The sequence below is a fragment of the Haliotis cracherodii genome, unplaced genomic scaffold (assembly GCF_022045235.1).
Source record: "Haliotis cracherodii isolate W230 unplaced genomic scaffold, xgHalCrac1.p SCAF_2, whole genome shotgun sequence".
Lineage (NCBI taxonomy): Eukaryota > Metazoa > Mollusca > Gastropoda > Lepetellida > Haliotidae > Haliotis > Haliotis cracherodii.
The window spans coordinates 71,438,879-71,454,977 of NW_027266275.1; the positions used below are offsets into that span (position 1 = coordinate 71,438,879).

Consider the following 16,099-nt stretch of genomic DNA (forward strand, 5'->3'; position numbering starts at 1 on the left):
GCGTTACATGGATGACATACTTCGTCCGATTGTCCTACCGTGTCTACAACAGCTGCCCCGTGGTGTCTTTTACCGGCATGACAGCGCCAGACCCCATACATCCCGAATCGTACAGAACTTCCTTGCAACGTGTTACCGTGGCCTGCACGCTCCCCAAACATGTCCTCCTTAGAACAACTCTGGAATTTCATGGATAGTCGTGTCTGACAGCGACCACATCCTCCAGCCAACCGACACGAACTGATCTAGGCCCTCCAAGAAGAATGGACGATTGACATTTTCTGTGCGAAGAGAGTTTTTGCGTGTCTTGTAGTATGGGGTGGTCATACACGCTATTAATGTGACGTGTCATTTAACTTGAGAGCGATTTTAGTTTCTGCCCTTTGACCATTGCTATGGAAGCTTGTTTTTGCTACCCCACCTCAATTCGGGTAACTGCCATGCCAATATCGGATACTGTGTGGCTGTCATTTTAAATGTTGGTTTCACTGATCTTTTGAATACATTTTACTTCACGCATCTATCTGTTTTGTTTTGTTTTTAAACTAGAGTGATTTAAAACTGTGGTAAAGTTTCCTTTGACCGTCAGTTACTTGGTGCTCTACCAACTGTCGACCAGTGAAGATCCGGGGTAGAATACATCTTCAGCAACCCATTCTTACCGTAAAAAGCGACTGTGCTTGTCGAATTAGGCGAGTAACGGGATCAGGTGGTCTCGCTCATTGACTTGGTTGATGCATATCATCGTATTCCAATTGTCCGTATGGATGCTCATGATGTCAATCACTGGATTGTCTTGTCGAGACTCGATTATTTACAGACCGCCGTCATATAGCTTGAATATTGATGAGTGCGGCTTTGAGTATGGAACAAAGCGGAGACCGATCGCGATGTCATTATATTTTTGTAAAAAAATCGTAATCAGAAAAAAAGGTACATTGTCAAACGTACATGTTAATTTAAAAAGCTAAGTGAGGATTGTTCTGAACATATTTTTTTGCATTAATCCTGATATCAACATGACAAGCACGTTCACTGACCAAGATCTCTGTCCTGATGCAGATCAGCTGTGGCGAGCCCCGGAACTTCTGCGAAACAAGCGCGCCCCCTGTCGGGGTTCGCAAGAAGGGGACGTATACTCCTTTGCCATTATAATGTTTGAAATATTCGGTCGGAAGGGACCCTTCGGGAACATAGACTTGTCCCCTCAAGGTGAGTCAACTACAAGGAGATGAATAAGTTAACGTCTTTTTAACAATATCGCAGCCCTCGCGGGGGCCAGCAAGGGGATCCGACGTGGACAATAGAACCTGTATGCTCAGCATCTGCTTTATATTGATGCATGTCAGTCGGCTGTGAGTCACTGAAAATCTTGATGTGATTTTATCGATGAAAAACATTTGGCCCTAAACATTCTTGGAAAAAATAATTAATATGCTTCAGACTGTTTCAAAAAGAAAATGCCTGCCACAAAAATAGGCTCGTAGTTGTAAATACCAAATATATATCTGGTTTTGTAGCAGTAACTGAAAAAATATCTAATCTCGATGCCAAATCCCAGGAACCCCGCCCCCTTCCCCCCTTCCCCCCTCCATGTAATGGTCGGTGCCTTACCAAAGTTATCATTAACATTCTAAGATGCAAACTCAACTAACTGCCAATGTGGCAGACCTGTATTCAGGGGGCATGTCTGCCATTACATTATGAAACAATAGCTAATAGATAAACACTAAGTATAGAACATAATTACTTTAGCACCCTATCTGTTATCAAAAAGTAGGAACCATTGTAAATATAGGTATTAGTTGCAACAATATATCTCCATGAAGGGCCACAATAGGTCTCCATGTAGCTAGCGCCACAATATATCTCCATGTAGGGCCACAATAGGTCTCCGTGTAGCGTCACAAGTTCGTAGAGACACACTGTCAACACTAAATGGGCCAAGGTTTCATGAGAAAAAAAGCATCTTGGACTACGATGGCATATGATTGCATCGTGCTGGAAAAGAGTAATCTTACTACTGTTTTTTACTGTGCAATCACATGTGCAACAAAGGTGCGGCGAAAGCAATTTTAGTACTTTTGTGCCTCTTGCAACATGGAAATATGAAAGTATATATGTGTGTTGTGTGTTAATACAAGATGATGGTTGTTAACAAGCACCTGATGAAGTCCTATAACTATGTCCTGAGAAGTATCACATGTATCCTTGGTGCGCCACACAGGGCTGGAATGACAGGCCGCACTTCGGTTCCCATTCGCCCCGAGGCTGTTCTGCAATCGATAAAACAGAACATCTCGGAAGTCGTTAAACTCTATTTAAATCGTTTGTTCATCCAAGTAATGCCCCTGATATGAGATGGCTTCAAGAGACATTTCAGTAGACAGTTGCACAATGAAATACAATTATAGACAACACTTAAACATCGAAGACACTGCTTTGTGAAGAATTAAAAAAAACGAAAATTCGTTGTCCTTTTCAATTACTCTAAGTAAACAAGTGAGCGCTGGATGCATCAATGTCGGCGTTTATTATGTAATCATTGTGTCGTCTCTCCCGCATCCCACTCCGTGAAGTCAAGAGTTTGGATATTTCCTTTCTTTCTTCAGAAATTATCGAGAGGATTAAGTTTAGTTACAATGGAGTCCCCTTCCGGCCCCATCTTTCCCAGCTGGGCCAGACCCACAAGTTCATCACAGACCTCATCAAGGAGTGCTGGGACGAGGACCCCTTTAAACGCCCGGACTTCAAGGTCATCAGGTCGAAACTCAAGCCCATGCAGAAAGGGATGTAAGTATTAGGTTTAGGGGCGCATTGTGTCAGTATATTTTAGGGTCACATCACACGTATAGGTGCATTGAATTAATTTTAGTGTTATGTTGTGTTAGTACATTTTGTGTGGTTATGATAGTTATGTTTTGGGGAACGCATTGTACATGTACATTCTACAATCACAATGCATGCGTGCGTGCGTGCGTGCGTGCGTGCGTGCATGTCTGTCTGTCTGCCTGAGTTTAACGGAGCTGAACAAAATCAAGCACTGCGCCCTCAGGGTTAGAGCTCTCACACAGGGATTTCCTCTAGAATCGAGAAAACGCTTTGAAAGTGTCATATTTACTTCACACATTTTTTACACAAACCCTTTAGGGCGATTTGTCGTTCGTGTTTCGCTTAATTCCAACACTATTGATAGCAATGCGCATGTAGGACGTCTGGTGTGAAATCGTCACAAGACCCATCGGTGCTATCTGTAGCTACTAATGTAATGTTCCCTATATGACACAGTGAATACCTTTCAGCTTACCACACACCACCAACATTGCTCTCACACAACTTGGTTAAGGGGTATTGTTAACTGTAAACTTGTCAAAGAATTCCTATCAGAAAAACTGATCGATTCTGTTCTCCACTTTGGCATTTAATAGTGTGACTTTCCATTAGGGTTTTCCACATGCTACTGAATCTACAGGGACAATCGCCTCGGTTTCCCACTCCTATATGTCCACAACTCAGTTAGTTTTAAAAAATAAAATGCGGCAGAAATCAGATTGTAATGACGTCACTGCTGTCCCAGCTGGGAGCTCCTGCTTGAAGCAATTTCCCGATCCCTCAAATAGGAGGGTTTATGAAACATAACGCTAAATTGTTGGTTTCACATCTAATTGCTTGTTTGTAAATTTCAGGAAATCAAATATCTTCGACAACATGCTTGCAATTATGGAGAAATATGCAGATAATTTGGAAGCACTTGTGGAGGAGAGGACTGACCAGCTTATAGAAGAGAAGAAGAAGACTGAAGAGCTCCTGCACCAGATGCTGCCCAGGTAAACGTATATACCCCAATATATACCTGCCCTCGTAGACATATATACCACCATATATACCTGCCCCGGTAGACGTATATATCACCATATATACCTGCCCTCGTAGACATATATACCACCATATATACCTGCCCTCGTAGACATATATACCACCATATATACCTGCCCAGGTAGACGTATATACCACCATATATACCTGCCCAGGTAGACGTATACACCACCATATATACCTGCCCAGGTAGACGTATATACCACCATATATACCTGCCCAGGTAGACGTATATACCACCATATATACCTGCCCTCGTAGACGTATACACCACCATATATACCTGCCCAGGTAGACGTTTATACCACCATATATACCTGCCCAGGTAGACGTTTATACCACCATATATACCTGCCCAGGTAGACGTATATACCACCATATATACCTGCCCTCGTAGACGTATACACCACCATATATACCTGCCCCGGTAGACGTATATACCACCATATATACCTGCCCTCGTAGACGAAAATACCATCATATATATCTGCCCCGGTAGACGTATATACCACCATATATACCTGCCTAGGTAGACGTATATACCCCAATATATACCTGCATTCGTAGGCGTATATACCACCATATATACCTGCCAGGTAGACGTATACACCACCATATATACCTGCCCAGGTAGACGTTTATACCACCATATATACCTGCCCAGGTAGACGTATATACCACCCTATATACGTGCCCAGGTAGACGTATATACCACCATATATACCTGCCCAGGTAGACGTTTATACCACCATATATACCTGCCCAGGTAGACGTATATACCACCATATATACTCGCCCAGGTAGACGTATATACCGCCATATATACCTGCCATCGTAGATGTATACACCACCATATATACCTGCCCCGGTAGACGTATATACCACCATATATACCTGCCTAGGTAGACGTATATACCCCAAAATATACCTGCATTCGTAGGCGTATATACCACCATATATACCTGCCCAGGTAGACGTATACACCACCCTATATACGTGCCCAGGTAGACGTATATACCACGATATATACCTGCCCAGGTAGACGTATATACCACCATATATACCTGCCCTCGTAGACGATAATACCATCATATATATCTGCCCCGGTAGACGTATATACCACCATATATATCTGCCCAGGTAGACGTATATACCACCATATATACCTGCCCTCGTAGACGTATATACCACCATATATACCTGCCTTCGTAAACGATAATACCATCATATATATCTGCCCCAGTAGACGTATATACCACACTATATACCTGACCTGGTAGACGGATATACCACAATATATACCTGCCCTGGTAGACGTATATACCACAATGTATACCTCACTTGGTAGACGTCTATACCACTATATATATCTGCCCCGGTAGACGTATATACCACAATATATATCTTCCCTGATAGACGTATACACCACCATATATATATATATATGTCCCAGTAGACGTATATACCACCATATATATCTACTCCGGTAGACGTATATACCATCATATATATCTGCCTAGGTAGACGTAAATACCACCATATGTATCTGCCCAGGTAGACGTACAGACCACAATATATACCTGCCCTCGTAGACGTATATACCACCATATATACCTGCCCCGGTAGACGTATATACCACAATATATATCTGCCCTGATAGACGTATATACCACCATATATAAAGTGTACCTGACCTGGTAGACGTACATACCACCATATATATCTGCCTAGGTAGACGTATATATCATCATAGGTATCTGCCCAGATAGACGTATATACCACCATTTATATCTACTCCAGTAGATGTATACACCACCATATATACCTGCCCAGGTAGAAGTACATACCACCATATATATCTGCCTAGGTAGACGTATATACCATCATAGGTATCTGCCCAGGTAGACGTATATACCACCATGTATATCTGACAAGATTGACACAATTTTATGGATAACAACTTCTTTGATACTGTAAAAAGCGACGTTTCGGTATAGATCCTTATACCGTTGTCAAGCAAGGATCTATACCGAAACGTCACTTTTTAAAGTATTAAAGAAGTTGTTATCCATAAAATTATGTCAATCTTGTTATCCGCCAACTTCTAAGTAATGCCTATCAAACAAGCATGTATATCTGCCTAGGTAGACGTATATACCACCATATATATCTGCCCAGGTAGACGTATATACCACCATATAAACCTGACCTGGTAGACGTATATACCACCTTATATACCTGACCTAGGACGTATATACCACCATATATACCTGCCCTCGTAGACGTATATACCACAATACATATCTGCCCCGATAGACGTATATACCACCATTTATACAGTGTACCTGACCTGGTAGATGTATACACCACCATATATATCTGCCCAGGTAGACGTTTATACCACATATATATCTGCCCTGATAGACGTATACACCACTATATATACCTGCCCCGATAGACATATATACCACCATATATATCTACTCCGGTAGATGTATACACCACCATATATACCTGCCCAGGTAGACGTATATACCACCATATATATCTGCCCAGGTAGACGTATATACCACCATATATATCTGCCCAGGTAAATGTATGCATTTAGATACAGCTGTCCTCCATCTTGATATAGCTGTCCTCCATCTTGATATAGCCGTCCTCCATCTTGCTATAGCCGTCCTCCATCTTGATATGTCTGCCCTCCATCTTGATATAGATGTCCTCCATCTTGATATAGCTATTCCCCATCCTGATATAGCTGTCCTCCATCTTGATATAGCTGTCCTCCATCTCGATATAGCCGTCCTCCATCTTGATATGTCTGCCCTCCATCTTGATATAGATGTCCTCCATCTTGATATAGCTATCCTCCATCTTGATATAGCTGTCCTCCATCTTGATATAGCCGTCCTCCATCTTGATATGTCTGCCCTCCATCTTGATATAGATGTCCTCCATCTTGATATAGCTATCCCCCATCTTGATACAGCTGTCCTCCATCTTGATATAGCTGTCCTCCATCTTGATATAGCTATCCCCCATCTTGATACAGCTGTCCCCCATCTTGATATAGCTATCCCCCATCTTGATACAGCTGTCCTCCATCTTGATATAGCTGTCCTCCATCTTGATATAGATGTCCTCCATCTCTATACAGCTGTCCTCCATCTTGATATAGCTGTCCTCCATCTTGATATAGCTATCCCCCATCTTGATACAGCTGTCCCCCATCTTGATACAGCTGTCCCCCATCTTGATATAGCTGTCCTCCATCTTGATACAGACATCCTCTATCTTGATATAGCCTTACGTCTCTTGATAGCCTCATATTCCTAGAACTGCGACTGTCGAATTACTGTGAGATATTTAAAGCTTTCGTGGGAAGTATATTTCAATCTTTTTTTAAATGCCTTTCGAGCACCAGTGGATTTGGTTGTATTAGTTCTCGAGTGAAGTGGTAAATAGATTGTTAGTGAACCCTCTTGAAGACGAGGAGGTGGTGTCAAATGGCCACATGCAAAGCGCCGGAATGTTCAGCCTGTAATCCCTCCATGCATACATTGCGGGGCTGAGATTGGCGGACCTGTCGTTGCCTGTCAGGTCCGTGCACGTCTGGTTTGAAGAAAGCTGATACACCCTGCTTGCATCTTACCAGCACTTACTCCGCAATGTACAAACATCTACATCTTACTGCTACACACGTCAATCTACTTGTCGAAAACTAGACTCGGTACCGTGTGGGGTGATCCTGTAAGATGGTGTCAGTAGTTACTAGCCACTGGAAGGGTGATCCTGTAAGATGGCGTCAGTAGTTACTAGTCGCGGCCACATGAAGGGGGATCCTGTAAGATGGTGTCAGTAGTTACTAGTCGCGGCCACATTAAGGGTGATCCTGTAAGATGGTGTCAGTAGTTACTAGTCGCGGCCACATGAAGGGTGATCCTGTAAGATGGTGTCAGTAGTTACTAGCCACTTGAAGGGTGATCCTGTAAGATGGTGTCAGTAGTTACTAGCCACTTGAAGGGTGATCCTGTAAGATGGTGTCAGTATTTACTTGGCCGTGACACTTGAAGGGTGATCCTGTAAGATGGTGTCAGTATTTACTTGGCCGTGACACTATAAGGGTGATCCTGTAAGATGGTGTCAGTAGTAACTAGCCACTTGAAGGGTGATCCTGTAAGATGGTGTCAGTATTTACTTGGCCGTGACACTTGAAGGGTGATCCTGTAAGATGGTGTTAGTATTTACTTGGCCGTGACACTTGAAGGGTGATCCTGTAAGATGGTGTCAGTAGTTACTAGCCACTTGAAGGGTGATCCTGTAAGATGGTGTCAGTAGTTACTAGCCACTTGAAGGGTGATCCTGTAAGATGGTGTCAGTATTTACTTGGCCGTGACACTATAAGGGTGATCCTGTAAGATGGTGTGAGTAGTAACTAGCCACTTGAAGGGTGATCCTGTAAGATGGTGTCAGTAGTAACTAGCCACTTGAAGGATGATCCTGTAACATGGTGTTAGTAGTTACTAGCAATTGAAGGATGATCCTGTAAGATGGTGTCAGTAGTAACTAGTCCTGGCTACTTGAAGGGTGATCCTGTAAGATTGTGTCAGTAGTAACTAGTCCTGGCTACTTGAAGGGTGATCTTGTAAGATGGTGTCAGTAGTTACTAGTCGCGGCCACTTGAAGGATGATCCTGTAAGATGGTGTCAGTAGTTACGAGTCCCGGCCACATGAAGGGTGAACCTGTAAGATGGTGTCAGTAGTTACTAGTCCCGGCCACTTGAAGGGTGATCCTGTAAGATGGTGTCAGTAGTTACTAGCCCCGGCTACTTAAAAGGTGGTCATGTATGATGATGTCAGTAGTTGCTAGTCCTGGCCACTTGAAGGGTGATCCTGTAAGATGGTGTCAGTAGTTACTAGTCCTGGCCACTTGAAGGGTGATGCTGTAAGATGGTGTCAGTAGTTGCTAGTCTCTCTCTATTGCCCAATGACCTAGGCAGGGGTGTAAGTGGTCAGTGTGACTTGGTGAGCTGGACTTCACGCCGTTTCAATAGTATTCCAGTCATGTCACGGCGTGTCAGCTTGATGTGGGAGGAAAGCCCTACGTGATGTTTGTCTTATAGTTTATCACTTTGGTTCAACCCACGGGCAATGGTTGGTGCTGACAAACAAAGAATCTTGGCGAATATGGGGTTCGAACACATGATAATTGCTTTCTGACCAGCCTAAGAGATGCAACTCTGCAGGTCGTATTTCGTCGCCTTGGGCCAGCAATGTTACCCTGAAGTGGTCAGAAACAAAGTCACGCCTATTAGTTCTAAAACTCTGCTTAAACTACTGCAAGCTACCAACCCCACCCTTAGCACAACCCAAACCCCCAACCCCACACCCCACCCCACCCCACCCCACCCAACCCCACCCCAACCAAACACCGACACATGCCGATGGATAATTAACCCAACATGAGTGTTCCCGTCGTAATTGAATCCAAATCAATATTTGTCACGCTGGGTAGAGGACATTAAAGTGTAACTCAGACCTCCTTGTTTATGTATTGTCCATTAGCTCCACACTGTACGCGGCTATCCTCGGGAATGCATGTCGTACGGGTACCTGTATTTCAGTACTCCCTGTACGAGGACATCCTCTGCCAGGCTGATTGTTCAACGCCCTAATTGGCAACAAAAGCTATGTGAACATTACCAGGATAGATTACCTCATTATATGTGGATTGAGAGTCTTCTACCGGAACACATGTAAAGTAACATGAGATGTGCTAGGCTACTCAAGCTTGAATCACCTACTGAGATAAACCGCTCATTGTTATTATAGCATCTTTCCGAGGCAAGGCAGTTAACTGACTATAAAAGTCCAGTTTCCACCCTTGCCGAACTAGGCTGGAATTTCCGGGCTCGTTCGAAGCGCCGCTCGTGGCTATTGCGAAGTCATTTGCCTTCTATGCCCCTCCTCTTGACCAATCAGATTCCACATCTCATATCACTTGCATTTGCTTTAAATAAAATGGCGGAGCCCAGTCAAGAGGATCCGATTGATAATCAAGATCTATATTGTGAAAAAAACGTATTTTCTTCGAGAAGTGCACCAAACCACGTGAGCACATTGACAAGAAACATGAAAGGATTTGGAAAATATCTGTTGACGCTGAGTTGACGGTACACATGCTTTACAAACCTTGCAATCGACCGAAACCCGCACGGCAGTTTACGAACCGGATGTCGATTTCGTTGTGCGATTTTGATTGAACTATGCTTAGACTCGTTAGTCGAGACGAGATATAACTCCATAATTCCTGCTTAGTTCGGCAAGGGTTGAAACTGAACTTTCACAGTCCGTTAATTCCCTTGCCTCTGGAAGATGTGTTATTAGTGTATCACAGAATCATAGAACTAAACCTAAAAAAAAATGAGGAGCATATGTACATACGCGCAGGATTAGAACTGAACCTGTTCTGTCAGTTCAGTGTAAAACATGACCCATGGTACATCTTCGTTGAGGTACAGGTATGTACTTATCAATCGGGTTTATAAAGCCATGTTAGATATCGTTGTTTACAAACACAACACGATGTAGGAACATGGATAAGGTTTCATGCAACAGCATCAGGAAGATGTGTTCTGTTCTCTATTGAATTGTTTGTGAACAACCAATACCCATCATGCACAACGTCAAGGGAAGATGTGTTCTGTACTTACTCTATTGAATTGTTTGTGAACAACCAATACCCAACATGCACAACGTCAATGGAAGATGTGTTCTGTACTCTACTGAATTGTTTGTCAGCAACAATTACCCATCATGCACAATGTCAAGGGAAGATGTGTTCTGTTCTCTATTGAATTGTTTATGAACAACCAATACCCATCATGCACAACGTCAAGGGAAGATGTTTTCTGTACTCTATTGAATTGTTTGTCAACAACAATTACCCATCATGCACAACGTCAAGGGAAGATGTGTTATGTACTCTATTGAATTGTTTGTGAACAACCAATACCCATCATGCACAACGTCAAGGGAAGATGTGTTCTGTACTCTATTGAATTGTTTATCAACAACAATTACCCATCATGCACAACGTCAATGCAAGATGTGTTCTGTACTCTATTGAGTTGTTTATCAACAACAATTCGCATCATGCACAACGTCAAGGGGAGATGTGTTCTGCACTTACTCTATTGAATTGTTTGTGAGCAACCAATACCCATCATGCACAACGTCAAGGGAAGATGTGTTCTGTTCTCTATTGAATTGTTTATGAACAACAATTACCCATCATGCACAACGTCAAGGGATGATGGTTTCTGTACTCTTTTAAATTGTTTATGAACAACAATTACCCATCATGCACTACGTCAATGCAAGATGTGTTCTGTACTCTATTGAATTGTTTATCAACAACAATTACCCATCATGCACAACGTCAAGGGAAGATGTTTTCTGTACTCTATTGAATTGTTTGTCAACAACAATTACCCATCATGCACAACGTCAAGGCAAGATGTGTTCTGTACTCTACTGAATTGTTTATCAACAACAATTACCCATCATGCACAACGTCAAGGGATGATGGTTTCTGTACTCTTTTAAATTGCTTATGAACAACAATTACCCATCATGCACTACGTCAATGCAAGATGTGTTCTGTTCTCTATTGAATTGTTTATGAACAACAATTACCCATCATGCACAACGTCAAGGGATGATGGTTTCTGTACTCTTTTAAATTGCTTATGAACAACAATTACCCATCATGCACTACGTCAATGCAAGATGTGTTCTGTACTCTATTGAATTGTTTATCAACAACAATTACCCATCATGCACAACGTCAAGGGAAGATGTTTTCTGTACTCTATTGAATTGTTTGTCAACAACAATTACCCATCATGCACAACGTCAAGGCAAGATGTGTTCTGTACTCTATTGAATTGTTTATCAACAACAATTACCCATCATGCACAACGTCAAGGGATGATGGTTTCTGTACTCTTTTAAATTGCTTATGAACAACAATTACCCATCATGCACTACGTCAATGCAAGATGTGTTCTGTTCTCTATTGAATTGTTTATGAACAACAATTACCCATCATGCACAACGTCAAGGGATGATGGTTTCTGTACTCTTTTAAATTGCTTATGAACAACAATTACCCATCATGCACTACGTCAATGCAAGATGTGTTCTGTACTCTATTGAATTGTTTATCAACAACAATTACCCATCATGCACAACGTCAAGCGAGGATATGTTCTGTACTCACTCTATTGAATTGTTTATCAACTATTACCATCATACACTACGTCAATGGAAGATGTGTTCTGTACTCTACTGAATTGTTTATGAACAACAAATACCCATCATGCACAACGTCAAGGGAAGATGTGTTCTGTACTCTATTGAATTGTTCATCAACAACAATTACCCATCATGCACAACGTCAAGGCAAGATGTGTTCTGTACTCTATTGAATTGTTTATCAACAACCATTACCATCATGCACTACGTCAAGGGAAGATGTGTTCTGTACTCACTCTACTGAATTGTTTATCAACAACAATTACCCATCTTTCAATACGTCAATGAAGATATGTTCTGTCCTTTATTGGAGTGTTTATCAACAACCATTACCCTTCAAGCGGTACTTCTCTATGGAAATTATTTTCTTTATAACATTGTCACGTGTGAGCTGAAGAACTTCCTTTGATATCCGAGTCCAGAAGAGCTTAGTTAGCTTCATTACCGCCCTATTAAAGCTAGCCTATTTTATTGTCGTATGATCCTATAAATAGACAGAAGTACCCGAGTAAGAGATACTCACAATGGACATTACAAATGGTTGTCTGTTCAGATGAAGAGATCGTGATATGATATGGTTGAAGGGAAGATGTGATTAAAGCTTTTAAGTGTCTTCAGCAACCGCGACGTCTCATGCTGGGGCCTGCGTGGTTACGCCGGAGACTGCAGTCGACAAGGCTTGGATAGGATTTTTATATTGATTTCATCTAAAAGCAGAATAGAACACTTTTATGTTGTTTGCGTGTTATTACGGACGAAGAAGTACATCGAATTAACTTATTGACTAATAGCCCTTTTAAGTATAAACGCGGAAAGTATAAGGCTTCGAGAGTCAAGCTCTGACTGCCTGCTGGAAAGCGCTGTCTTCATGACTGACAAAGTGCAAGTTTATAACCTTTGATTCCCTGGAAATCGATCATCTGTGGTTATCAAAGGATTACAGAAAAACTGGCGTGCATGGCTCAATGTATGATATGCTGCGTTACACTGAATCCCATTGTCCGCTGCAGCCACTGGCATATGTAGAGAGACTTAAGTAGAGTTGATGTCATACGACACCAAACAGTCGTGATAATGCACCAGTATACGAGGTGACATGTATTAGGATTACTCAAACGACCAGGACATTCCCACAACAGAACATTCTCACCGCAGCACATTCTCAACACTGGATATTCCCACCACAGGACATTACCATTCAAGGATATTCCCACCACAGGACCATCACAGTCTCAGAACAGGACATTCCCACCACAGTCTCACAATAGGACATTTCAACCACAGTCTCACAACAGGACGTTCCCACCAGTCTCACAAAAGGACATTTCAACCACAGTTTTACAACAGGACATTCCCACCACAGTCTCACAACAGGACATTCCCACCACAGTCTCACAACAGGACATTTCAACCACAGTCACACCACGGGACATTCCAAGCAAAGGACATTTCATCCACATCCTCACTACAGGACATTCCTACCACCGGGCATTCTCACCAAAGTCTCACCTCAGGACATTCCCACCAAACGACATTGTCACCACAGGACATTCTCACCACAGGCCCACCACAGGACGTTCTCAACAACAGGACATTCCTACCACAGGACATTCCCACAACCGGACATTCTCACCGCAGCACATTCTCAACACCGGACATTCTCACCACATTAACTTGAACATTAACTTGATACTGAACCACGTTGCATGACCAGACTAGTTTGTGGGTAGCCTTCAAATAATCTTGTGACCAAACTCAATGTCAAACACGAATAATAAATATTCACGCAAAACTCCGTGTTTCTGTATTTCCAGTCTGTCTGTAAGTTTCATCTTTGACGCTGTGTCTCAGCTGTGCGGGGATACGTAGAACCTATTTATCGAATTCTAACAGTTTAATTAGAGACATGTCAAACAGTTCAATTACCTGTATTCTTATCACGGTCATGCATATAGAAGCCCATAAGCCATGTGTCTCTCCTCAAAACTGCTGTCACAGTTACCGTTAGATCGGCTTGAATGGGACCCCACCAATAGCTGCAAGACTGCTGATGCAGCGTTAAGCAATAATTACTCACTTATCACTTGACCATGTGCAAAGCGACCTTTGTCATTAACCTACCCCTCGTACGGCTCTGCACAACCTGCTCGAGGTTTCTCTCTGTTAATTAGTTGTTCGCCGAAGTTCCGACAAATTCGACGATGATAATAATCGATTTGTGTCGCTCGTATTTCAATGGAATAAATACTTGAACTGCCAAGAGAATGCAGACAATGTGACCTAGCCGAGTCTAGTGTGATTTGATATGTGATATATAACTTTGTTTGGAATCCCAGCTATTCAACTTCTTTTGTCTTGCCATCCGGGGCTGTTACTTGTTTCAAACTTATGAATTCATATTTCCATGATATGCACCCTCAATGTTGTTTGCACGATGAATACGAAACTGACTACACTGTATTAGGAGGAACATTAGGACTGAACATTTGAAATTCTGGTGCGGGGTGCGGGGAGCCCCCCTCCACCACCCCCACCCCCACCCCCACGCCCCCACCCCCACCCCCAACCTAACCACACCCTTACCCCTACCCCTCACCTACCACACACACACACAACCCCAAACCTCTCACGGCGTATCAGCTTAATGTGGGAGGAAATCCTGAAATGATGCAGGTCTTAGATTTTACCACATTGGTGAAACCCACGAGCACGGGTATGGTGTTGCAAAAAAAACGAGAAACATTATCGGGGGGTTCTGGGATTCGAACCCACAATCATAGGCTTCTTGGGTACCGGAGGGACGCGAGACTGCTCACCGAATTTGGTCAACTGGGCCACCCGTGCCTCATGGAGGAACCTTGCTTCACTGAAGTTTGTTCTTCTGATGTATCAGGAGAGTATTGCAGTTATGTCCAAGGCACCCCTGTGTGGCATCGGCGGTTTGTGATTTTGTGCCTGCCGTCTTCCGCGGATCTCACTTTCTGTTATATCTACAGAGTGGTTTAGATGATCATTTATCACGTGATCTTCCAGAGAATGTGCGTGGGACAGCAGATAGCGGCCAAAATTAAGCCTACATCGAGAAACTGTTCAAATTAGTTTCAGCATGGCATTTCCAAATATAAGTTGAAGGCTGCTGATTACTGTTTTACTAAAGTTTTAACTAAAGCTACAAGTGTATAACATAATGTTATATGTGAGTTACAGACTGTTACACTGTGTTACCGAATGAATACATGTGCTACATAATTTTGCATTTGTTACAGAATGCTACATTTAGGTTACAGAACGTTACATTTATCTTTTAAAAATGCTACATGTGTGCTACAGCATGTTACAGACTATTACATTGTGTTACAGAATTGTAGCCGACCAGCTGATGAGGGGCAAGCAGGTGGAGGCGGAGGCCTTCGACAACGTCACCATCTACTTCAGCGACATATGCGGCTTTACGCAACTATCATCTGAGAGCACACCGTTACAGGTAAAAGCCATGTGTGACTTGACACCACCGCTATCACAAAACACACTCGGAATCAAGACTCGGTGGATAAGTAGGATGCAGGTGTTATAAGGCGGGGTGAAATGGGGTCTAACGTCCCATTCAAGATTACGAGGGTTGATTGATAAGCTCTGAACCTCACATAGAACACCTGACCTGAAGAGATCTAAAGGATTTATTTTTCAACATAATCTTCTTCAACTTGATACACATTTACCAACAACGAGGGATTTTACCCCAGTTTTGTAGAAGTCCTACTGTCCGAACAGCTGCTATGACTTCAGCATCGAGTCGAACTGCGTTCCGACTAGAGCTTTCTTCGTGTTTGGGAGCAGATTCAAGTCTGACGTAGCCAGATCAGGAGAATACATATAACGTGGATGCTGAAAGAGTTGTAAC

General features: G+C 42.7%; 1 protein-coding gene across 1 annotated transcript in view; it reads left to right on the forward strand.

Moving 5' to 3' along the window:
• Positions 1–16,099, forward strand: part of LOC139468454 (speract receptor-like) — a 129,472-nt gene that overhangs the window by 96,259 nt on the left and 17,114 nt on the right. The window contains exons 15-18 of the mRNA XM_071250421.1: positions 1,063–1,212; positions 2,613–2,793; positions 3,687–3,827; positions 15,559–15,682. Of these exons, the coding sequence (XP_071106522.1) occupies positions 1,063–1,212; positions 2,613–2,793; positions 3,687–3,827; positions 15,559–15,682 (596 nt within the window). The remainder of the gene's footprint in view (positions 1–1,062; positions 1,213–2,612; positions 2,794–3,686; positions 3,828–15,558; positions 15,683–16,099) is intronic.